This window comes from Protopterus annectens, chromosome 9.part0 (genome assembly GCF_019279795.1).
Source record: "Protopterus annectens isolate FY-2018-M chromosome 9.part0, PAN1.0, whole genome shotgun sequence".
In the NCBI taxonomy this organism is placed as follows: Eukaryota; Metazoa; Chordata; order Ceratodontiformes; family Protopteridae; genus Protopterus; species Protopterus annectens.
Window position 1 is genome coordinate 1,479,127,622 of NC_056743.1, and position 25,933 is coordinate 1,479,153,554.

Genomic DNA, 25,933 nt, shown 5'->3' on the forward strand with positions numbered 1-25,933 from the left:
TATGTTGGGTGGTACCACTTGCTGATGCACTTAGACCAGGTAGCGCAGTAGGTTTGGAAGGATCTTGATATGGCGGAGCCAGTTCCTAAGAAGACAGATAAAATCCAAGGATAGAGCACAGCGAGCGAGGGTAGATACCGTGTGTGTAACATCCACCACTAAGAAGGAACTCTGAGGAGAGTTTGTTCATCCACCTAACAGGGATTATCAAGAGCATTGGAGTGGCTTGGAAAATGGATGTACGTGTCAGTGACTTTCACACACAGCGTTGAACTACCTCACCCACCTGACGTGTTTCTAAAGGGACTTGAGACTGAGGAACTCAGTCCCTCTCTGATAACCTACCAGTGGACATCCAAAAAAAAAAAAGCAGTGGAGTCCCAGTTGTCTACCTTAGTCTGTGTCTGCTTTTTTAATGCGGTTTGATAGTATGACAAGAGCAGCAGGAATTGGTATAGCTGTCTGCTTGCATCCCAGGATGCAGTTGTGTGACTTTGTGGAAATCTTGATGTCCTTAACCCCTTTCATGGTTCCATACTGTTCATACCAAAGGTTAAGGAAACTCAGCAGGAGTGCGCAGGATAAGACCCTTTCTGCTGCTGGAATATGCTTCTGTAGTCCTCTGAGAACCTTTTCATGAACCAATGGTGGTAAGAAGATGAGGCAGAAAGTCTCAAAGGGATCAACCCTGACTGCAGGCAGGTCTGCCTGAAGTGGGTGGGGGGCACTAAGTGGGCGTCTCCATAAGGGCAGAGGCGAATCTTTCCAGTGTTCCCGAGGGATTGTCCCAACTGCCACATTCTGGTGGCATTTGGTGTGTGTGTGTGTGGGGGGGGGGTTGCTTACCTCTTCACTCAATCCTGGCAGTGTGCTGAGGGTATTTTGGAGGAAGAGAGTGATTATGGGTAGGGGAGAAGTCTGATCCCTGGATCCACATCCTCTGAAAAGCACTGAAGTTGCTCAACTCTAATCAATAACCCAAAGGCTGAACCAGATGAAAAGACTATGTGGCAGTCTGGTTATGGTGAGTGCATAATTTTTTCTTTGTGTTGTTCTACAAAGCTTCCAGCAATTTTGTAGTCTGCATTTGTCTGCACTTCTCTATCGGCATATCTTTTTGCCACTCTTCAAAAGTTCTACTTTCACATTTTGCGTAAAATTGCAATCTTGTAGCCAAGATATATTTTTCTATATCTGGTGCTGCTAATCCCATTTTTTCTTTAGGCAAAGTCTATCTTTGTTTTACCTGTCCAGATAAATCTTTCCTCAAATAAGTTACATTGTCCTTCATGGATGGAGGTGTTCAAAAAGCTTGACCTGAATAAAAGTAATGTGATACCAAATGCCCATTGAGTACTGATATTTTTTGATCCTTAACCATTTTTAACATGTACACTTGAACATTGTAACAAGAGGACCCAGACAAATATGTTTCTCTAAGTCTTCTGTTTTCCATAGTAAGGGTAATCTCCATCTCATCTCTGTTTATTTTATACTCTTAGAATTCCCCTAAATTGTCCAGAATGAAATGCAATGCTTTTAGATCCCTATTTGGTTTCTGCAGGGTTATAGTTGTCCACAATGGAAATTTTAAGTTCTTCACCCTCATTTAAAGCTGGCTGTGTCTGCATTCCTGATGGTGCTAAGGGTATATGGCAAATAAAATGGATGAGTGAGGCAGTTTTCCACCTTGTCAGTGAGAATTCATCTGATAGAATGGCATTCGCCTTACCCTGTGCTTTGTATCATTGTAAACCTCCTGTGTCAGTACGGGGTCTATATTAAGTGATCAAATGTTTAGTTAATTGAATAACAACGTCTATCACTAATAATCGTACACACAAAACCACGAACTGCAGATGTTCTTCATGTTTCACTGTTGTAGTCATCACACTTGGGGTTATCTGCTTGCAGGTAGTCCTCAGTCGGCCCGAATACCAGAGTCTTGGGATTTCTGCGTCTGATGCTGTCACTTCTTCCATGACATCAGGTCATCAGGGGTATAAAACATGCAGCAGACACCATTACATCAGCTTTTCTTGTGGAGCCAGAAGCAGTTCGCAAGTGCCGGCCGCCTGCTGAAATTTTCATTTTTTGAGTTTCAGACCTGAAGTCTTTAAAAGATAAGTACCCTGTTGGGGATCCTTTTTTCTTGCTCTAACCGATGTCAGAAAAAATTAGCAATTGTCTTGCCTGTGGAAAGCAAATACCTCAGAGGTTTTCATTCTTACTGCGTCACCTCTGTACGCCTAGACCACAATGATGTTCTTCGTGTTTCACTGTTGCAGTCATTATATTTGGGGTAATCCTGCTGGCAGGTTGCCCTCAGTCGGCCTGAATTCCAAAGTCTTGGGTCCTGCGTCGGCTGTCGTCGCCCCTTCCCTGACGTCAGGTCGTCAGGGTATAAAAGTAACAGCTGGCACCATTTTCTTCAGTCTTTCTTGCCGTGCGGTGCCCGAAGCAAAAGCATTTCACAAGTGCCGGTCGGCCGACTCCTGAGATTTTCGAGTTCGAATTTCAGATCTGAAGTCTTCTATAAAGCTAAGTACCCCGTTGGGGAAACTTTTTTCTTGCTCCAGACCCGATTTCAGAAAAAGTTAATTGTATTTCTTGTGGTAAGCAAATACCTCATAAAGACTTTCATTCTTACTGTATTCCTTTCCTAGGCCCTGATCATAATTTTCTGGGTTGTCTGTTTTGTGCTAGATTTAACCAACGCACTATTAAGCGTCGGTATGATTTTGCTTTAAACTACTTTGGACGCAGATTTAATTATCCAGAAATGTCGTCTGAAAGCCATCAGACTACCGGAGTTCACAAAAAAACGCAAAGAAAAAGACAGCAGAGGCCCATAACAGACTAAGCTTCTCCTAAGCCAGTCGCCAGCTCACTGGTTCTCATTGAGGTGCTTTTGCAGCCCTTGACTACCGCTACTTTAGAGTCGCAGGCTGCTACCGACTCCTACATGGAGTCGGCCATGCCGCTGGAAACTCAAAGTATTGAAGCCTCTGACGCTAATCCTTCAGATGGGTCCGGAGCCACTGAGCAGGCACCGGCTTCTGAGGGTGACCAGAACACCTATACATTAAACCGACTTCAAAGGCGAAGACTAAAGCACCTTCAAAGGCAAAGACTAAAGCACCTTCAAAGGCAACAAAGCAACCTCAAGAGCAACGTGGACAGGCCTCCATGCCCAAAAAACAGATGCTCAAAATGGCTGAAGACTTGATTACCTTGATCAGGAGTTCCCATCCCCCTCCTGATAAGAGGGCCTAGGCAAGAGACTGACTATGAATCTTCAGATCAGGTTTCCATTTCTTCTGATTCCTCTGCTGATCAGGAATATTCTTTTCCACCCTATGAGGACTCTGATGCTGAAGAATCCATACCTTCAGCTTCTCCCTCCTGAGGATTGTTCTTTTGGGGAAACATTACATACCATGAGGGAGCATTTCCACTGGGAGAGCCAAGATATTTCAGTCTCTAAAAAGAGGCACAGGGATTTCCTGTTACTACCTCAGAACAAGCCACTAACCAATCCCCCCTGTGTCAGACTTTGTAGATGTGTTTTTGGAGTCGAGCCTTACCCCTGACTCCTTGCCTCCAGCTCCTGTTAAGCCTGACTGATATTTACAGGGTTCCTGACTCACATAAATTCCTTTTTAAAAACCCTGCTGCAGACCCAGAAACTATTTCTCAGGGTCCCAAGGGTGTTAAGGCTTCCGCTGCCAAAAACCCTACCCCTTCTGATAGGGATTCTAGGGCACTGGATAGATGGGGGATTCTAGGGCACTGGATAGATGGGGAAAGAACGTTTACATATAAGTCACAACACCAGCTCTTCAGCTCGAACAAGATGAAAACAAGATGAAAAAACTGATGTAACTAATTTTAGGGTATCTATATTAGAAGAGGTTTATAGTAAGGGAGCTAGTGAGGAAAAAATAAAGAATTTACTTTTAAGAAAGGAATTAATTTTTATTTTAAAATATCAGACACTAACACCAAAGGGACTAAATGTTGATTGTTGTTGGAAGAGTGTAATATGAACATGTCTTTTTAAATGGTAATAGATTTTTAATTGTTTAATGATCATCTAATTATGTAAAGAGTTAATGCGTGTGTATATAAATAGGGAATAGAGATGTATTGTCATTTACTCCTTGGCTATAAGGGCCTTAAACTGTCAATTTCATATGCTCAAATATCAGCAACATGTCATGGCATTGCTAAAACAGAAAATGTTGTTAAATTCTGTGTGCAGAAAACGAGGAAATGCAGGATATATTGCATGCAGCTGAACAAGTTGGAAAGCATACTTTGCAATGTGGTTTTGATTCTTTTAGAGGCCTCCTGTAGGGCCGCAGTTACTGGTTCTGTAATTAGAAGACCTGCTTGGTTAAAGGAGCAAAATAAAATCTGCCTGATAATGTTTAAGTTAAGTTATTAGATGCACCTTTACAGCATGATTCTTTGTTTGGTGTTAAGGCAGAAGAGGTGTTAAAATGGAGGACAAGACTAAATCTATGCAAATGGTCAAAGATTTCTTACAAGTATAGCCACCTAGGTTTAGTAGACACTGGCCAACAAAGAATTGGTCCTTTCCAGTGACAGACAGACCTCAAAGGGGTAGACCCAGATGCCCTAGAGGGGAGATCCCAGGCTCAAGGTTCATACAGGTCAAGGCAATGGGGTGCTTCTACCTCCACTAGTGGCGAAGACAAATCACAACCTTACAGGAAACAGTCCCAATGACTTTCCCCTGCCTGCACTAAGCACTTATTTCCTGGCAGCACCCTTAGGGGAAATATTTGCACTTTTATTTCTCAAAATTGGCACATTATAACCCAGGACAAGTGGGTTCTAAATATCGTGTCACAAGGCTACAAGTTCCATTTCCATACCCTGCCAAAGACAAACAGGCTACAAGTTCCATTTCCATACCCTGCCAAAGACAAACGGCTGGCCAGATCTGCCAAAAAAAATCAATGGGCAGAGGCACAAAAACAAGTCTCATTCCTCATGGACAATGAGGGCCATTCAACTAGTGCCAGAGCAAGAGTGGAGACGAGGATTTTACTCAAGACTGTTCTTGGTACCCAGAAAGGACAAGGCCTGGAGGCCAATACTGGACCTATCTATTCTGAATACATTCCTGGATATACCAAAATTCAAAATGTTGACTTTGCAGCAGCTACTGCCCATGCTGGGCAAGAACACTTGGCTTGTAACTTTAGACCTAAAAGAGGCATACCTGCATGTCCCAATCAGACAAATATGCAGAAGATACCTCCGATTCAAGGCTGGCTCAGTGCATTACCAATTCTCTGCACTGCCGTTTGGCTTATCTACTACGCCCAGGGTCTTTACAAAGTGCCTGGCACCAGTAATTACATTCTGCAGACAGAGGAACACAAATATGTCCTTACTTGGACGACTGTCTAATTCAAGCAGAGAACAAGGACATTCTTCTACAGCGTCTGGCGTTTGTGAAAAGACTTCTAACATGGCTAGGGAACACAGTCAATGTAAAGAAATCAAAACTAGTACTCTTTCAAGAGATAATATTCCTGGGTGCAAGCTTAAATACAACTGGCCAGATGGCTTATCTCATGTCAGACAAACAAAGGCAACTGATTACCTATTTCAAAATGTTGGCAACAAAGGCCCAGTTGTCTGCAAGAAAAATTCTGAAGGCTTTGAGTTTCATGGCATCCTGCATCCTACTAATTCCATATGCAAGACTGCATATGTGGAAACTTCAATGGTACTTAGTGTTTGGACTCGACATTGTCACAGCCTGGAAACTATGATTACTCTTATTCCCTGCCTGCAACAGTAGTTCCGATGGTGGGCAAAGGCTTGTCACCAAAACAAGTGACAGCCATTCACACTACCCCCAGCCAGGCAGACACTAACAACGGATGCATCAGATTATGCCTGTGGGGGCCCACATGGCAGGAAGATGCATTCAGGGCACATGGACCTCAAACCAAATGCATCTACATATCAATCAAAAAGAGGTGCTAGCTGTGCAAAGTGCCCTGACAGCCTTCAAGGACCTACTTCATCCAGGACAACTACTGATAAAGACAGACAACACCACGGTCAACTACTGATAAAGACAGACAACACCACGGTCATGTGGTATATAAACAAGCAGGGGGACACACATTCTTACCCCCTTTGCAGACTAGCCATGACTTTATGGGACACAGCATTGAATTAGCAAGTACATCTGCAGGCACAATTCCTGCCAGGAAGGAAAAATACTCTGGCAGACTAACTAAGCAGAAACCTCATGGATCCCCAGGAGTGGCAGCTGGAGCCACAAGTCTTCAGCATAACAAGGAAATGGGGATGCCCAGACATAGATCTATTTTGCTTCCCCTCACAACTACCAACTAAAAAGATTCTGCACAAGGATTTATCACAGACAAGCATGGAAAGTGGATGCCCTATCAGTATATGCCTTTCCCCCTCTGCCTCTCCTCCCCAAGATACTCCTAAAGGTCAGACAGGAGAAGCCAAAGATTATGCTGATTGCCCCAGACTTGCCCCGCCAGTACTGGTATCCAATACTAAGGAACCTTGTCTCAATGCCTAGCTTGGACCTTACCTCAAATACCTCATGTACTGTCCCAGTAAAACAATCAGATCCTGCACAGCCAACTCAGGACTTTAAACCTGGCAGCATGGCGGATAATGTAGTCATACAAAACACACCTCTCAGTAAAGCTGTGATGGATGTCATTTTGGAAACCAGAAGGCCTAGTACCAGAAAATCTTATGCTGGAAAATGGAAAAGATTCTGTGCTTGGAACCAGGCACAAGGCACTGATACAGCTGTGCCAAATATTCCTCAGATTTTGCAATACTTAACTGAGATGCTGGACAAAGGCCTATCTTTTTCATCTATTAAAATTCATGCCTCTGCCATTTCGGCTCATTACAATGCAGAGCCACCAATCTTTTCTCATCCCTTTATTAAAGCAGTACCTCAGAGGAGCCAAAACTTTATGGTCTCCAAGGATATCACCAGTGCCTGCATGGGACCTCAACTATATCTTGGAAAAACTAACACCTGCCTCCTTTTGAGCCAGCTGATGCTGCTGATATAAAGTTTTTGTCTTGGAAAACAGCTCTGCTCCTAGCAATAACTTCTGCAAGACGAGTTTCAGAGCTACAGGCACTCATGGCTGTGGAACCTTTAATCATTTTTATCCAGACAGGGTTTCCGAGGACAAACCCAACATTTATGCCTAAGGTGGTGTCCAGTGTGGCTCTTAACCAAACTATTCACCTACCAACTTTTTATCCACAGAACAATGGGGAGAGAATTCTGCATTCTTTGGACGTACACAGACCGCTTAGATTCTACTTGGACAGAACCAAAGTTTTCAGAAAGACAGAGGAATTACTAGTGACATATTCTGCAGGATCACAAGGAAAGACCATCTCAAAGCAGACCATTTCAAAGTGGATAGGCCACTCCATTCGTTTCTGCTATGTACACCATGGTAAGCCAGTGCCTAAGGGCATTAGGCCACATTCAACCAGAGCTGCAGCCACTTCAGCAGCCTTTCTCAGGGGAGTACCTACCAGGGACATTTTAGAGGCTGCTACTTGCAGTTCAGTGCACACCTTTACAAAGCACTATCATCTGCCACTCTAAATCCAGGGCAGGCTTTGCCACTGCAGTTCTGTAAGGCCTCATTGCCTCTCCTAATGCTGTTTAGCTCCAGCCTCCCAAGCATAGCTTTGGGACTCTACCCAAATGTAATGACTGCATCAGTGAAACACGAAGAACATAGTACAGTTGTTCATAGTGTTTCGCTGTTGCAGTCATTACACTTGGGTTATCCTGCTGGCAGGTGACCTGCAGTCGGTCCGAGTTCCAAAGTTTTGGTCCGGCGTCGGTTGCTGTCACTTCTTCCCCGACATCAGTGTGCCAGGGGTTTAAAAGTTGCAACCAACGCCATTTTCTTCAGTCTTCCTTGCCCGCGCGGTGCCCGAAGCAAAAGCAGTTCGCAAGTGCCGGTTGGCCGACTCCTGAGATTTTCAAAATTGAATTTCAGAATCAAAGTCTTCAATAAAGCTAAGTACCCCGTTGGGGAAACTTTTTCTTGCTCCAGACCAATGTCAGTAAAAGTTAGTAATTGTATTTCTTGTGGGAAGCAAATACCTCATAAGGACTTACACTCTTACTGCATTCCTTGCCTAGGCCCTGACCACGACGTTACTAGTTGTTGGTTTTGTGCTAGATTCGATAAACGCACTATTAAACGTCGGTTTGATTTTGCTTTACATTATTTTGGACGAATATTTAATTACATAATGCCGTCAGAACAACCGACGACCGGAATGTATAAAAAACGCAAAGACAAAGAAAAAGATAGGCATCCAAGGTCCAAAACCAACGACGAAGCCTCTTCTAGGCCAGTCGCCGGTTCTCAGTAAGGCGCTTTTGCAGCCCCTGACACCCGCTACCTCAGAGCCACAGGCCGTAACCAACAGCCACGTGGAGACGCCGAGGCCTGTGGAAACTCAAGGTATTGGGCCTACGGAAACTATACCCTCAGATGGGTCTGGAGGCGCTGAGCGGGCACCGGCTTCTGAGGATGTTTTCAGACCTTCACAGCTTACAATTAAAGCTACTACAGCAGCAAAGGCAAAGTCAAAAACACCATTAAAGGCAAGGAAACAAGTACAGCATTCTCCAGAACAGTCATCCATGCCAAAGAAAACAGATGCTTAAAATGGCCGAAGACCTTATTACTTTAATCAGGGGCTCCCATACCGCTCCTGACAAAAGGCCTAGGCAAGACACTGATTATGATTCCTCTGATCAAGTTTCCATTTCCTCTGATTCTTCTGACAAGGGCTATTCTCTCCCTCCCTGTGAGGACTCTGATGCTGAAGAGTCCATTCCTTCAGCCTCACCGCCTGAGGATTACTCTTTTGGGGAAACCCTGCACACCATGAGGGAGTATTTCCATTGGGAGAGCCAGGATTACTCAGAATCCAAGAAAAGGCTCAGAGATTTCCTTTTATTACCTCAGCACAGGCCCCTGGCTATCCCCCCTGTGCTTGATATTGTAGATTATGTTTTTTCTGAATCCAGTCCGTCTCCAGATTCTTTACCCCCTGCACCGGTAAAGCCAGACAAGTACTACAGGGTCCCTGACTCTCATAAATTTCTTTACAAAAACCCTGCTGCAGACGCAGAAACAATTTCTCAGGGTCCTAAAGGGGTTAAAGCTTCCACTGCCAAAAATCCTATCCCCTCAGGGATTCTAGAGCTCTAGACAGATGGGGGGAAAAGTTTACACTTCTGCTACATTAGCTGTAAGAGCTTTAAACTGTCAGTTTCACATGCTTAAATATCAACAGTATCTCATGTCATTGTTAAAGCAGAAAATGGTTACAAATATAGAAAGTCCTGACTAAAGAAGTGCAGGATTTATTGCATGCAGTTGAACAAGTGGGAAAGCATACTCTGCAATGTGGTTTTGATTCATTAGAGGCTTCTTGTAGAGCCGCAGCTACAGGCTCAGTTATTCGAAGACATGCTTGGTTGAAAGAACAAAGTTTACCTGACCATGTTAAAGTAAAATTATTGGATGCTCCACTACAGCATGATACTTTGTTTGGTGTTAAGGCAGAAGAGGTGTTAAAGAAAATGGAGGATAAAGCAAAGTCAATGCAAACTGTGAAAGATTTCTTACAGGTTCAACCACCTAGACTTAGCAGAAACTGGCCTTCAAAAAATTGGTCCTTTCCAGTGTCAGACAGGCCACAAAGAGGCAGATACAGACGCCCAAGTGGCAGATCTCAGCCCAAAGGCTCCTACAGACCTAAACAATGGGGTGCTTCAGCCCCCAAAGGAGGAGAAGACAAATCACAACCTTATAGGAAACGGTCACAATGACTTCCCTCTGCAAATGCCAAGCTCTTACCAGTTGACTGCACCCCTAGGGGGAAAGCTCGCACTTTTCTCAAAAAATTGGCACATGATCACCCAAGACCAATGGGTGTTGAATATAGTTTCTCAAGGGTACAGGTTCCACTTCCACACGCTTCCAAAACCAAAAGGTATGCCAAACCTGCCACAAAACCAATGGTCAGAGGTACAAAAACAGATTGCTGCTCTTATGGATATGGGAGCTATTCAAAAAGTTCCACAAGAAGAACAGGGCCAAGGATTTTACTCACGACTTTTCTTAGTACCCAGACAAGACAAACCTGGCGACCAATACTGGACCTGTCGATCTTAAATACTTTCCTGGATGTTCCAATATTCAAAATTTTAACACTACAACTTCTGCCCATGCTGGGCAAGGAGGCTTGGCTAGTTACTTTGGATCTCAAGGAGGCATACCTGCACGTCCCAATCAGACAGTCGTGCAAAAGATACCTCAGATTTATAGCAGGCTCAATGCATTACCAATTCTCTGCACTGCCCTTTGGCTTATTTTACTGCGCCTAGGGTCTTCACAGAATGCCTGGCACCAGTAATTGCATTTTGCAGACAAAAAGGAATTCAAATATATCCCTACTTGAACGACTGCCTTATTCAAGCAGAGAGCAAGGACATTCTTCTAAATCACCTTGCATTTGTAAAAAGATTGCTAATTTGCCTAGGGTACACAGTAAACAAAAAGAAATCAAAACTAGTGCCCTCCCAAGAGATAATATTCCTGGGTGCAAGCTTAAATACAACTGCCCAGATGGCTTATCTCACGCCAGACAAAGGCAACTGACTCATTACTTTCAAATGATGGCAACAAAGACCCAGCTCCCCGCAAGAAAAATTCTGCAGGACCTGGGTTTCATGGCATCTTGCAATCTACTAATTCCATATGGCAAACTGCATATGAGGAAACTACAATGGTATCTAAAAAGTGTTTGGACTCAGCATTGTCACATCCTAGAGACAATCATAACCTTGATTCTCTGCCTACAACAGGAGTTTCGATGGTGGTCCCAGGCCTGCCACCACAACAATGGACAGCTTTTCACCTTACCTACAGCCAGGTAGACAATAACAACGGATGCATTGGATTATGCCTGGGGAGCATGTATGGCAGGAAAATGTATTCAGGGCATGTGGCCCAAGGAACAAATGCATCTTCACATCAATCAAAAAGAGATGCTAGCTGTACAGAATGCCCTGACAGCCTTCAAGGACCTAATACATCCAGGACAATTACTAATAAAGACGGACAATACCACAGTTATGTGGTACATAAACAAGCATGGGGGCATGCATTCCTACCCCCTATGCAGACAAGCCATGACTTTGTGGAACACAGCACTGACCTACCAGGTACATCTGCAAGCACAATTCCTGCCAGGAACAAAAAATACACTGGCAGATGAACTAAGCAGAAATCTCATGGGTACTCACGAATGGAAGCTAAATCCACAAGTGTTCAACATGATAACAAGGGAATGGGGACGCCCAGACATAGATCTTTTTGCATCCCCTCACAATTGCCAAATACAGAAATTTTGCACAAGGACTTATCACTCTCAAGCATGGAAAGTGGATGCTCTATCTTTCAGCTGGAAAAACCCGACAGTCTATGCCTTCCCTCTGATGCCTCTTCTCACCAAGGTGCTTCTAAAAGTCAGACAAGAGAGGCCAAAAATTATCCTGATTGCACCAGACCGGCCACGCCAGCACTGGTACCCAATCCTAAAGACTTTGTCCCAAGGCCCACCTTGGCCTCTACCTCAAATCCCTCATCTTCTGACACAGCAAAACAATCAGATTCTGCACAGTCAACTCAGAACCTTAAACCTGGCAGCATGGCAGATAATGTAGCCACTCAGACTGCACCTCTCTCTAAAGCTGTTATGGATGTAATTTTGGAGGCCAGGAGACCCAGCACTAGGAAATCTTAAGCATAAAAATGGAAGAGATTCTGTGCTTGGAACCAGGCACAAGGGCACTGGTCCCTAATATACCTCAGATTTTGCAATACCTGACTGAGATGTTGGACAAAGGCCTATCTTTTTCATCTATTAAAATCCATGCCTCAGCCATTTCAGCTCATTGCAATACAGATCCTCCTATTTTTTCACATCTTCTACTACGACAGCACCTCAGAGGGGCAAAGAATATAAGACCCCCTAGGAGAGCACCAGTACCGACTTGGGACCTCAGTTTCGTTTTAGAAAAACTAACACTGCCTCTGTTTGAACCAGCCAGCACAGCTGATCTAAAATTCTTGTCATGGAAAACTGCTCTGCTCCTAGCAATAACTTCAGCAAGAAGAGTCTCAGAGTTACAGGCATTGTGGCTGTGGAACCTTTCCTCATTTTTCACCAGGACAGGGTTTCTCTAAGGACGAACCCAACATTCATGCCAAAAGTGGTCGCCAATGTGGCCTTAAACCAAACCATTTGTTTGCGTACTTTCTACCCAAATCCCCAGAATAAAGAGGAAAGACTTCTGCACGCTTTGGATATACACAGGCAGCTACGATTTTACTTGGACAAAACAAAATCTTTCAGAAAAACTGAGAAACTGTTTGTAGTATATGCTCCAGGATCACAAGGAAAACCTATTACAAAGCAGACTGTCCCCAAATGGATAGGACACTGCATCCGCTTCTGTTATGCACAACATGGCAAATCTGTGCCTAAGGTCATTAGGCCTCATTCTACCAGAGCAGCAGCCACTTCAGCAGCTTTCCTCAGAGGGGTACCAACCAAAGACATATTAGAAGCTGCAACCTGGAGCTAAGTGCACACTTTTACCAATCACTACCACCTACCTCTCTACTCCAAATCCAGGGCAGGCTTTGCCACTGCAGTTCTGCTGGGCTTGTTAGCCTTGCCAAATCCAATCTAGACCCAGCCACCCAACCTCAGCTTTGGGATTCTACCCAAGTGTAATGACTGCAACAGTGAAACACGAACATAGTACAGTTGTGTACCTACCATAAATGTAGATGTTCAAGTGTATTCACTGTTGCAGTCCTGGTTACCCACCCACCATCCCCCTATTTGCTGGGACTATTCTGTACTTCTCAACTCTATACAACCTATGTGGTGTATTTGCTTTTAGATAAAGGAAATGTTTATAGTAATATATGCATGGTGGTTTGGCATATTTTTATCTTTTCAGCCTTCATATCTGGGGGCACCTGACTTCTGGGGCAAGAAAAACTGAAGAAAATGGCATTGGTTGCAACTTTTATACCTCTGGCGCACTGACATCAGGGAATAGGTGACTGCAACCGACGCCGGACCAAGACTTTGGAACTCGGGCCGACTGCGGGTCGCCTGCCAGCAGGATAACCCAAATGTAATGACTACAACAGTGAATACACTCCAACATCTACATTTATGGTAGGTACACAACTGTACTTTGTGTACACTTACCATAAATGTAGATGTTAGAGTGTATTCACTGTTGCAGTCCAGCTTACCCACCCGCCATCCCCCTTTTTTTCTCTTGGAACCTATCTTTCCTTCTCTGATTTATACAACCTATGTGGTGCATTTGCTTGTAGAAGAAGGTAAAGTTTATATTGGTGCATGTGATTTTATATATATCTATATCTATATCTATATAAATTTTAGCAACCCTTTTAGGGGGCACCTGACATCTTGGGCAAGAAAAATTGAAGAAAATGGCATCTGCTGCTGCTTTTTATACCCCTGACGAGTTGATGTCAGGGAAGGGGCGACAGCAGCCGATGCAGGACCCAGGATTTAGGAATTCAGGCCGACTGAGGGTAACCTGCCAGCAGGATTACCCAAATTTAATGACTGCAACAGTGAATACACTCGAACATCTACATTTATGGTAAGTGTACACAACTTTACTTTCTGGAGATTGTAGATGATGTCTTCATGGAATCCAGTCTTACCCCTGATACAACAGCTCCTTGGAAACCTGATTGGTACTACAGAGTACTTGACTCTCTCAAATTCATATTTAAGAATCCTACTGCGGATCCACAGACCATTTCCCAGGGACCTAAAGGCATTAAGGCTACTACAGCCAAAAACCCTACCCCTTTGTATACCTCTGCTACTCTTGCCATCAGGGCTTTAAATTGCCAGTTTCACATGTTTAAGTATCAGCAACATCACTCATCAGACCAATGATCGAGTACAATGCCCCATTCGGAATGTATCTGACCCGACACTTGCAGCAGCTGGAGAGGCCACAAAAGTTCCTCACCAAAAGGATAAAGGGTCTCAAAAATCTGTCATGCTGCCCGACTGAAAGAACTCCAGTTATATTCAGTTGCTTACCGCTTGCTCAGAGGTGACCTATGCCTGACATACAAGGCCATGTCAAACCCAGATTTGATGAACATGCTTAATCTCAAAAAATCTAGATCCCTCAGAGCCACAAGGGCGGGAGACTTAAACCTCAACACGGTTATTAATAGGATGTGCTGGAGGGATAGATTCATCACCTAAAGACTCCCTATGCTGTGGAACAAAATCCCGGTTTATGTGAGGCAGAGCACCTCGCTGGCCTTGTTCAAGAGGAATCTTGACCAATGGATGGGATATCGCAGATACACCCCAGGGGTTACCTCAGTGTCACTGCTCGACAGAGGCACAGCAAAATAATGGGCATAGTTTCTCCAAACTAAAGGGGTGGCGTAAGCCACAAAACTATGGGCTAGGCTTATAAATGCCCTCGGGCAGATAGCCTAGTATGAACCTATAAACCTATGGAACTAATTAAACAGAAAATAATGTTGATTCCTGATTGTGCAGAACATAAAGATTTACAAGAGTTAATGCATTCTGCTAACCAAGTTGGAAAACTTTGAGTGTGGTTTTGATGCCTTAGAAGCATCTTGCAGGGCTGCTGTCACTGGGTCTGTTATTAGAAGGCATACTTGGCTTAAAGAACAAATCTTGACAGACCATGTCCTAGCAAAATTACTAGATGCTCCATTAAGCCATGAATGTCTGTTTGGCACTAAAGCAGAAGTCGTCCTCAAAAAGATGGGGGAAAAAGCTTAACCTATGCAAACTGTTAAATATTTTCTACAGGTACAGCCACCTAGATTCAGTAGGCATTGGCCTTCTAAAAACTGGTCTTTTCTATTCCTTTTCTGTCCAAACCAAGGGGCAGCAGACCACCAAGACTAGTCTCAGGGTATACACAGATCTAAACAATGGAGTGCTCCCACCTCAAAAACTGGGAGTAAGCCACCATCCTATGGAAAAAGTTCACAATGACTTGTCTTTCATCCTTCCAAGCCTTGCCCAAGTACTTACACCCTTAGGAGGAAAACTAGCCCTGCACGCAAAAAATTGGGAGTACATTACCCAGGACAGATGGGTCTTGAACATTGTATGCCAAGGATACAGATTCTACTTCCACTCGCTGCCATCCCCAAGCAGATGGCCAGACCCCCCCCCACCAAACCAGTGGGCAGAGATCCAAAAGCAAGTACTTTCTCTTCTCAGTATCCGGGCTATTCATCCTGTCCCAGCAGAGCAAAGCGGACAAGGTTTTTACTCTAGACTGTTTCTGGTACCCAGAAAAGAAAACTCTTGGCACCCTATCCTGGACCTGTTTATTCTCAACACCTTCCTGGTGGCTCCAAGATTCAAAATGCTTACTCTCCAACAGCTGCTTCCTATGCTAGCCAAGGACTCCTGACTAGCCACACTAGACTTAAAAGAAGCTTATCTGCACATCCACATAAGAGAATCTTACAGGAAATATCTACATTTCAGAGCAGGCTCTGTGCACTATCTGTTCTCTGCACTTCCCTTTGGCTTATCTACTGCACCCAGGGTATTCACAAAATGCCTAGCTCCAACCATTGCATATTGCAGGCAGAGAAAAATTCAAATTTACCCATACTTGGATGATTGCTTGATTTAGGCGGACAGTCAGGAATTGCTACTTCAGCGCCCGACATTTGTAAAGAGACTTCTAACTTCAGTGGGGTTTACCATCAGCCAAAAGAAATCACATCAGGTACCCAGCCAAAAGATTATATTCCTGGGAGCAAGCTTGAACACAACTTCCCAGGTTGCATTCCTCACTCTAGAAAAACAGATTTATGTGACAAACTACTTCAATCTACTGGCCACCCAAACCCAGCTGTCTGCAAGAAAAATACTGTAAGCCCTTGGGTTCATGGTCTCTTGCATTCTACTAATTCTATATGCAAGACTGCATATGAGGAAACTTCAGTGGTACTTAAAAAGCCTCTGGTGTCAACATTCTCAGGACTTGGAAACAATGATTCCTATCATTGCTTGCCTAAGGACAGAGTTCCTTTGGTGGGCAGAGGCCTGCTACCACAACAAGGGACTCCCTTTCACTCAACCCCCCACTGCACAGACCCTAACAGACGCATGAGATTATGCATGGGGGGCTCACATGGCAGGAAAATGCATTCTAGGCAAATGGAGCCCAACACAAATGCACATGCATATCAATCAATCAGAATGAAATGTTAGCTGTACAGAATGCACTGATAGCCTTCAAATACCGTATTCTTCCAGGGCAACTATTGATAGACAGCACCACGGTTATGTGGTACGTAAACAAGCAGGGGGGGACCCATTCCTACCCACTCTGCAGGTTAGCCATGGCTGTGTGGAACACAGCCTTGAGCAGTCAAGTGCAATTGCAAGCTCACTTCCTGCCAGGCAAACTAAGTTCACTGGCAGACGACTTAAGCAGAAATCTAATGGACCCACACGAGTGGAAACTGGAACCCAAGTCATTCAAGCTTCTGATCACAGGTGGGGGGCACCAAAGGTAGACCTCTTTGCTTCCCTTCAGAACTATCACTTGAGAAAATATTGCACCTGAACTCCCCACAGCCAAGCATGGAAAGTGGATGCCCTGTCCTTTTACATGGGAAAACCTCTCAATCCTATGCCTTTCCCCCTCTGCCCCTCCTCTCTACTAAAGATCAGACAGGACAAACCAAGGACAATCCTGATTGCACCAGACTGGCCACGCCAGCACTGGTACCCACTTTTGCACTGTCTGACAGTAGTGGCACCTGCCTTAGACCCCTTCCCTGCTGTCCCAGCAGGAGGGACAGATTTTGCATCCTCAGCTACAAACCCTGAACCTAGCAGCCTGGCTCATCCTCTGAACACATCACCAGCAACAGTCATTAAACAGGTGCTGGATGCCATCCTTGAGGCAAGGAGGCCTAGTACTAGGAAATCCTATTCAGAAAAGTGAAGAAGATACTTCTGTTGGAGCCAGTCTCATGGAATGATCAGAGCCGTGCCCAATTTACCTCAAATACCCCCAAGGAGAGCTCCCACTCCAGCCTGGGACCTTGTACTGGAGAAGCGCACACTTCCTCCCTTTGAAACTGCAGCTATAGCAGAGTTATAATTCCTCTCTTGGAAAACAGCCTTACTTCTAGCCATCACTTCAGCAAGAAGAGTGTCTGAATTGCAGGCCCTTATGTCCGTGGAACTCTTCATTATCTTCCATGCGGACAGGATTTCCCTCAGGACTAACCCATCATTTATGCCCAAGGTGGTATCTAGTGTGGCTTTAAACCAATCCATTAATTTGCCAACCTTTTTCCCTAATCCTCAGAATAAAGGGGAAAGGATCCTGCACTCCCTGGACTTGCACAGGTAGCTTTGGTTCTATCTGGACAGGACTAAACCTTTCAGAAAATCTGACCAGCTGCTAGTCAGCTTTGCTACTGGGGCAGAGGGCAAGGCCATTTCAAAGCAAACAATTTCTAAATGGATAGCACTGCATGCATTTCTGCTACAAACACCATGGAAAACCTACCCCACAGGGGATCAGAGCTCATCCCACTAGGGCTACCTCAACCTCTACAGCATTTCTCAGGGGAGTCTCTTCCACGGACATCCTGGAAGCTGCAACCTGGAGTTCTGTACACACCTTCAATAAGCATTACCACTTGCCCATCTTTTCTAAATCCAGAGCTGGATTTGCCACAGCAGTCTTAAAAGGCCTGCTAGCCAGCCCTAATACTTCTTGACTGCCTCCACCCTTCCTCAGCTTTGGGAATCAACCCAAGTGTGATGACTGCAGCAGTGAAACACGAAGAACATAGTACAGTTGTGTACACTTACCATAAATGTAGATGTCAGAGTGTATTTACTGTTGCAGTCCTGGTTACCCTCCCTCCAGCCCCTGACTTCTCTATACTTTTTTTTTTTTTTGCAATATCTTGTAACAATGTTATTTACTTTTTACCGGGGGTGTTCCACACCATGTAATTGCTCCCTGTTTTGGGGGCTGCTGACATCTGGGGCAAGAAAAACTGATGTAATGGCATCTGCTGCATGTTTTATACCCCTGACATCATGGAAGAAGTGACAGCATCCGACGCAGAAATCCCAAGACTCTGGTATTGGGGCCAACTGAGGGCTACCTGCAGGCAGATAACACCAAGTGTGATGACTGCAACAGTGAATACACTCGCATATCTACATTTATGGTAAGTGTACACAACTGTACTTTTCCACTCAGGGAAACAAGTAGTTTGGCCATTGCATGGAGTTTGCCCTTTCTTCAATGTGGAGCAATCTTGGAGTTGGTATATTTAGTTGTGGGGGGAGCTCCCCCACTTCATTTGTGTTTATTTTTTTTTCGTTGGGCAACGGCATTGTTTCCCTGAGTGGAAACTGCTGTTCAATGTTTTGTGTGTGCGATTATTAGTGATAGTTTAGTTATTCGCTTAACTAAACGTTCGGACATCTGCTATAGATGGGTCAGTATGAGCCATTGCTGCAGTAAACCTGCTTTCTGTAACACTGCAAAAAAAGCACTCTCTTCTCCATCGAATAGCTTTTTTGTGGCATACATACTCATTAATATTACCAGCATCCTTTCTCTTACTGCCTGTTGGATCGTCATAATTGCCCAAAACACTACAACACAACTCATCAGTTTTCATATAGCAAAGAAACAAAGCTTAATAGTTTTTGTAAGTATGTATATTTACTAAAATCATTGACTTGGGCAATGGTTGCAGTTAGTATGCTGTTGCATGTGGAGTTTAATGTTATTTCTTACTACATATTAAAGTAAACATACTGGAGTATGCATGATGTAATCCTATCCCGCCTACATTCATAACTGATGGGTTCAGAGCCGATGGATCGGCTCCGACTCTGCCACTATATAGTAGAACGAAGTCTCTAATTGGCTGGGCTACCCCTTATCCCAGAATGCACCACGCCTGCTTCCCCAGATCTCGTTTGCCGCTTTTCAAGCTAGACGTGGTCTCGAACTTGGCTGGAGCGAAGTGGTTTTTGTTACTTTTTGGTCTTTTGACCTAGGGTTTTCTTCACTAATTTAACAAACAGCTGGTTTAACAGCTTTACGTGTGTGTGTAAACCTTTTTCAGTGTGATTGGTATTTTCTCTAGTTACCGGGCAAGGCCCGTTTAAGTTAGAGGGCCCTTGCCCTTATTTGTGAGTCAATGTGTTGATTTTTGCCTATTTTTAGGTTTGTTTTCGCCCTACTGTACTTTCTGCTTTATCGGGCTAAGCATGTTTTTAGTTAGAGGGCTTCTGCCCGTTTTGTGTTCATCTCGGGCCAGTCCCGTTTTTGAGTCAAGGGCTCATGCCCTACTTTAAGGTTACTTTTTGTGGTGAAAAATAGTTGGTGTTAGGATGTCTAAAGAGCAGAAGTCTGGTTTTAAAAAGTGCACCAAGTGCAACTACAAAATGTCTATTACTGATAGCCGTGCTGTTTGTGTTTATTGTTTAGGACCGAAACATTTGCAGGAAACGTAGTGTTTGTCATGCTTTTTCCTTTAGGGTCCTTCAAGAACGTAAAAATAAATTGATCCTTAAGGGCCTTATTAAGCCCTCCTTTGAGGAAGCTTTGGCTTCTCCTTCCTCTCCAGCTTCTAAAAAGAAAAGGTCGTCGGCTCCGACCAGTCCGTCGGAACCGACTTCCAAGAAGCATAGGTCGACCTCTTCTTCCTCGGCTCCAGTGGCTTCGGAGCCTTGGGTGGAAGGGTCTGCCTCGATACCTCTTTCCTCGGCTCCATTGGTGTCGGAGCCGCAGGTTGGGGGATCGAGGCGAATCACCTGCTTCGGCTCCTTTGGTCTCGGAGCCGTTGGAGGTGTGCAGCTCAGACTCCTCCCCGGCCCCAAGTCCCTTCGGCGCCGATGCTTATTCATACGGTTCCGGATCCGGTGCCGATGGTGTTGGAGCCATTTCGGAGCCGGTCCCCTGGTCTATCGGAGCCGAGAGAGAAGTCGTCTCGGCCCCCATCTATTTCCTCTAAATCCTCCAGGTTGTCAGACTCAGATTTGGACAGGGTTATCCAGAGGCTTTTCCAGTCCCCTTCCAGTCCCCAGTTTTTGCAAAAATGGTCTCTGCTCCAGCCCACTCTGCTCCGGAGCCGGTCCCCACTTTGCATCCAATTCCTCCTCGGAGCCGTTGGAGTCGGTGACGGTAGAGCGGAGCAGAGTTGTCCTGCCGGAACAGAGACTCCCTCGGAGCTTCTCTGTTCCGACTATCATTTCTACCCTGTCCTCGGCATCAGGGTTCAGTACCGGAACTTCCTCGGTCGGGGCCGAGGGGAACACTTTGGAACTGGTAGCTTCGGTGCCTAGTCTTCCCCTCGGAGCGTCGGCCGCAGGGATTCCCGGTACTGTCGTGTTCTCTCAGCCGGTGTCCTCCGTAGAGTCTGGAGGCCCTGCTTTTGAGGCCATGAGGAGTGCGCTGGCCATGTCCTTGCCGGCTCAGCAAGTCTCTACCTCACCTTCCCTAGACTTGGGAACTGGTGCTTCTGGTGTGTTTCATTCCCACGACAGTGGGGGCCCCAGGGCCTGAGGATACCCCCTTGGGGGGTTCCCTTCTCCCGGGAGGTCCTTCTGAATCCGCTTCAGATGAACCTCCAAGGAAAACATTGTGCAAGAGGAAGCACATAGACTCCCAGGATGAGTCTATCACATCAGATACTGACCTCGATGATGCGGAGGGGTCCCCAAAATCGTCCTCAGATGACGTCTCATTCTTAGATATCCTCGAGATCCTGAGACAGAGAGGCGATTGGCAGTCCAAAACCCCTTCCGCTGAGGAGTCAGTCTTCCTCAAGGCTTTTGGGGCCCAGCCCTCCGCCTCCTGGGTGTCTCCACCCTTCGATGAATTACTAGATTTAGTTTCTCGAAGGGTGTGGGAACACCCTGACTCTGTGGAGCCGGTGCCCGCCAGGCCTAACAAGTTCCTCTCAGCCCCTCCTCAAAAGGAATTTTTGACTAAAGGAGTTGCAGTAGATGCGATGGTGGTGGCATCTGCCACTCAGCAAGACTTGGCAGAGGCTTCAACGTCTATTCACCCTCCTAATAAAGATTCCAGGAGCATGGATAGGTACGGGAAGCGTACCCTTTCTTCAGCGGCCTTTACCCTGCGGTCGCTGAATTACCTTTGTCATTTTACCAGGCTCCAAAGGGACCTCCTCAGAGTTAGGGGAGTCTCTTACAGGTAATCTTCCTGAGGCGTTAGCCCAAACTGTTGGCGCCCAGATGACTACCCTATCTTCGATAGTCAACTTGTCCATGAGGCTCATCTCGTATGCGGCCGAAGGGGCGAGTAGAGCAGCGGGAACAGGCGTGGCTCTTAGACACACCTGGTTACACTTGTGTCCCTTTGCGGAGGCTTTTAAGTCTTCCTTCACCGACGCCCCCTTCGATGGGTCCTCCCTGTTTGGACCCAAGGTGAAGGACACACTGACTTGGTGCGAGCAGGTGGGCAAGACCTTGACCGCCGTGGGGGCCCGTTTTTCTGCTCCCTCTAGACCTTGCCCCAAGGCCCAGAGAGGAGGGAAAATGTGGTTCAGGAAATCTCAAAGGTCTTTCCCTACTCCACCGAGTGATCCCCCCTCTAGAGGCAGTGGGGGGATTCAGGAAGACGCCACCCCAGAGGTGGCAGAGGCCCCCGTAACTCTGGAGACCGCGATTCCTCTCGTGGTCCATCCTACGCTCCCCGTCCCTGAGACATGGCCCGACTGCGCATCTCCGGAGCCAGTCGGGGGTCGTTTTGCGGAACATCCACAGGCTTTGGGAATCTATCACCAAGGATCAGTGGGTGCTCCGAACCATAACCGGAGGCTATCTCATCCCTTTCATCAAGATCCCCCCACTTCCTATCAGGAAAATCCCGGATGTGCCACCCAGTCAGCGGGCTCAAGCAGCAGTCGAGGTTTCAAAGCTGCTAAGAAAAGGAGTCATCCAGCCTGTCCCTGCCAACCAGATCGGATCAGGAACTTACTCAAGACTATTTTTGGTGCCAAAAAAGACAGGGGACTTAAGGCCCATTTTGGACCTCAGATCATTGAATCGCTTTGTAAAAAAATCCAAATTCCGAATGGTCACCCTTCAGTCCATTCTCCCTTTATTGGAGAAGGATGTCTGGATGTGCTCCATAGACCTCAAGGACGCTTACTATCACATTCTGATAAGTCAAGAGTCCAGGAGTCATTTACGCTTCCGCCTGGGAACCAGTCATTTCCAGTTCCGAGCACTGCCCTTTGGTCTCACCACAGCCCCCAGGGTGTGTTCACCAAGTGTCTGGCAGTAGTGACAGCTCACTTAAGAAGTCTAGGATTCCAAGTGTTTCCCTATCTAGACGACTGGCTCCTTACTGCCACCTCCAAGCATCTATTAGTTCGGGCGCTTATGACCGCAGTCAGTTTGGGTCATTCACTAGGAATCACTTTCAATTGGGGAAAAATCTGTGCTGCAGCCGTCTCAGCGTATTACCTTTATAGGCGCAGAGTTAGACACAAGAAGAATGCGGGCATTCTTGCTGGTAGAAAGGATTCAGGTCCTGCAGTCTCAGGTTCAAACCTTGTTACCCAGATCACGAGTTCAGGCCAGACTGATTCTGCAGTTATTGGGCACGATGGCCTCTACTATTCTTCTAGTCCCCTTAGCCAGGCTGCACATGCAGGTGCTGCAATGGCTACTGTCGGTTCAATGGTCCTTTCAGGAACTTCCCTTGAACCATTTGGTCCAGATTACCGAAATTTGCCGTCGGGACCTACGTTGGTGGCTGCTTCGGTCCAACCTGGACCAGGGGCGACACTTTGCCCTTCAGCCTCCCATCGCCGCGGTGACCACGGACGCCTCCCAGATAGGGTGGGGGGGGTCATTATCTGGACAGGTCTGTCCAAGGCACGTGGCAGGCTCATGAAACGCACTTACATATCAATATCCTGGAAATGAGAGCGGTGCTACTGGTGGTGCAAGCACTTCATCATGCTCTCCCCTGGGGTACTATTGCGATCCTATCCGACAACATGTCGGTAGTCTGGTACATAAACAAGCAAGGTGGAACCAGGTCCTACCCTCTTTGCCGAGAGGCCATGAGAGTGTGGCACTGGGCGATTTCTACCCAGCGTTTCCTAGTGGCAACGCACATTCCGGGGAAATCCAGTGTGATTGCAGACAGGCTGAGCATGACTCTCCTGTTGCCCCACGAGTGGTCCCTCAATGACAGGGTGGCTGCAAACATCTTCACCAAGTGGGGCCTCCCTTGTTGCGACTTGTTCGCCAGCCCTCACAATGCGAAATGCAGGGAGTTCTTCACTCTGACTCCCTCTCAGGGGCAGATTCCCAGGGACGCTCTAGCTCACAGTTGGCCCCCCGGTCTACTTTACGCCTTTCCTCCGGTTCCCCTTCTCCCGAAGGTGATTCAGAAGGCGATTCATCTAGGAAGCGACATGATTTTGATCGCTCCACACTGGCCTCGTTAGGTTTGGTTCCCCTTCCTTCTGAGGTATGCGGTGGAGGGCCCATGGTTTCTGGACCTGGTGCCCGACCTGTTGACTCATCAGTCGGGACAGTCTCACCCATCCCTCGGGTCCTTGAGGTTGGCCGCTTGGTTACTCCACTTCCAACCTTAGTTAGAAAACTCTTTTTCTCCAGACGTCATCCACATTTTGTCCTCTTCTCACAAACCTTCCACTATTAAACTGTATTCCAGCAAGTGGAAGAGGTTTGCTCTTTGGGGCCAGCAACGAGGTATAGATCCCCTTACTGCTCCAGTGCCTCAGGTTTTAGAATTCCTGGCTTCTTTGTTTTATTTGGGCTCTTCAGTTTCCACAATTAAAGTCCAACTAGCGGCTATCTCTAATTTTCATGTCTCCTTTGAGCCTTCCTTAATGGCAAACAGGCGTTGCAAATCTTTCCTTAAAGGAGCGTGGCTCCTTCGGCCCCCAATAGCCCATCCTGTGCCCCCTTGGGACCTGAATATGGTTCTAGCTTCTTTAACTGCCCGCCCCTTTGAACCAGCAGCTACTTGTGATATAAAATTTCTATCTTGGGAAAACCGCCATTTTGGTGGCAATAACCTCTGCCAAGCGGGTTTCAGAGCTTCAGGCTCTCTGTTCTAATCCTCCTTATTTGACCTTTCACAAAGACAGAGTGTCCCTCAAGTTAAATCCCTCTTTCTTGCCCAAGGTAGCATCCCCCTTATGCATTCAACAATCCTTGGAGCTCCCTGTGTTTTTTTTCCCAAATTCTCCAATAGCACAGAATATATTTTCCATCAGTTGGATGTTCACAGGCAACTGCGTTTTTATTTAAGTAGGACCAATCAGACACGAAAGTCAGATCAGCTGTTTGTGTCCTTTGCGGAAAATAGGTTGGCTCAACCGGTGGCTAAAACCACCATAGCCAAATGGATTAAAGATTGCATCTCCTTCATTTATTTACGGTCCGGCAAAGAGCTACCTTTCCAAGTCAGGGCTCATTCTACCAGGGCAATGGCGACTTCTGTAGCATTCCACTCTAAATTATCGATAGATGATAATCTGTGCGGCTGCTACCTGGACTTCTCCGCACACCTTCATTTCTCATTACAAGATAGATGTGGCTTCTCGGGGTAGAGCTTCTTTTGGTTCCACAGTTCTCAGGAGTGTTTTCCAATGAGCCGCCCGGGATTTAGGTGCTAGGGACGCTGTCGCATCAGTTATGAATGTAGGCGAGATAGGATCCCATTACATCTTTTAGTTATGTACTTACCATAACTTCGGATGTATGGGATCCATCTCGCCTACATTCATAATGCACTCCCTCCTTCCCCCTTCCCATTGGATTTAGAGGGAATGTTGCTACTTACTGAGTTTTTCTCTTGAAGGACTTTAGTTTGTTACAGTTGCTGGTATGTCTCTGTGTCTGGATGTAGGTTTGAAAGCGAACAAACAAGATCTGGGGAAACAGTCATGGTGCATTCTGGGATAAGGGGTAGCCCAGCCAATTAGAGACTTCGTTCTACTATATAGTGGCCGAGTCGGAGCCGATGGATCAGCTCCGAACCCATCAGTTATGAATGTAGGTGAGATGGATCCCATACATCCGAAGTTATGGTAAGTACATAACTAAAAGTTTTACCTTATCTGAGTGGCTTTCTAGCAACTGAGATGCTTTGCTGTGTACCAGGTATTAGTTTAATAATGTTTCCATTGTATTTCCAATTACGTTATATGCTTATTACTCCAGACTGTTCTTTTGTCTTTGGGTCTGGATTGTGGTTGAGAGTCCTTGAACCGATTCCTCTTACCTTCTTATTTAATTAAGGGTACTGTTTCCAGTTTGTTTTTGCAGACAATTTTGTAATTCCTTTTATTATGCTAACTTTTTTTTTTAGTGATGGACGCAGAAGATGATGAAGTGGCCTGTGAGGTTGGATCCACATCTAACTTGAAGAGAAACACCATGTCCCCACAGCCGGAACTAGACCATTCAACAGATGGAAGTAAGCCTTCATCTGAACTGCAGGCAAACAAAACTGACCCAGAAGACAAGCGTAAGTTTTAAGAGTGTATTTTAATTATAAAACTTGTAACTCCCAGTCATGCTTCATTGTCTTGCATTCCACAGAAGACAGTTTTGGTGCTGTCTTAGTGATAGATGTGTTCAGGTCAAAATGGAGTTTTTTTTTTTTTTTCTTCCC

At 45.8% G+C, this 25,933-nt stretch overlaps 1 protein-coding gene across 5 annotated transcripts in view; it reads left to right on the plus strand.

The window, feature by feature from the left end:
- Positions 1-25,933, plus strand: part of WIZ (WIZ zinc finger) — a 3,168,750-nt gene that overhangs the window by 2,010,244 nt on the left and 1,132,573 nt on the right. For all 5 annotated transcript variants that reach the window (XM_044084420.1, XM_044084417.1, XM_044084416.1 and 2 more), the window contains one exon: positions 25,628-25,786. In XM_044084420.1, the coding sequence (XP_043940355.1) occupies positions 25,628-25,786 (159 nt within the window). The remainder of the gene's footprint in view (positions 1-25,627; positions 25,787-25,933) is intronic.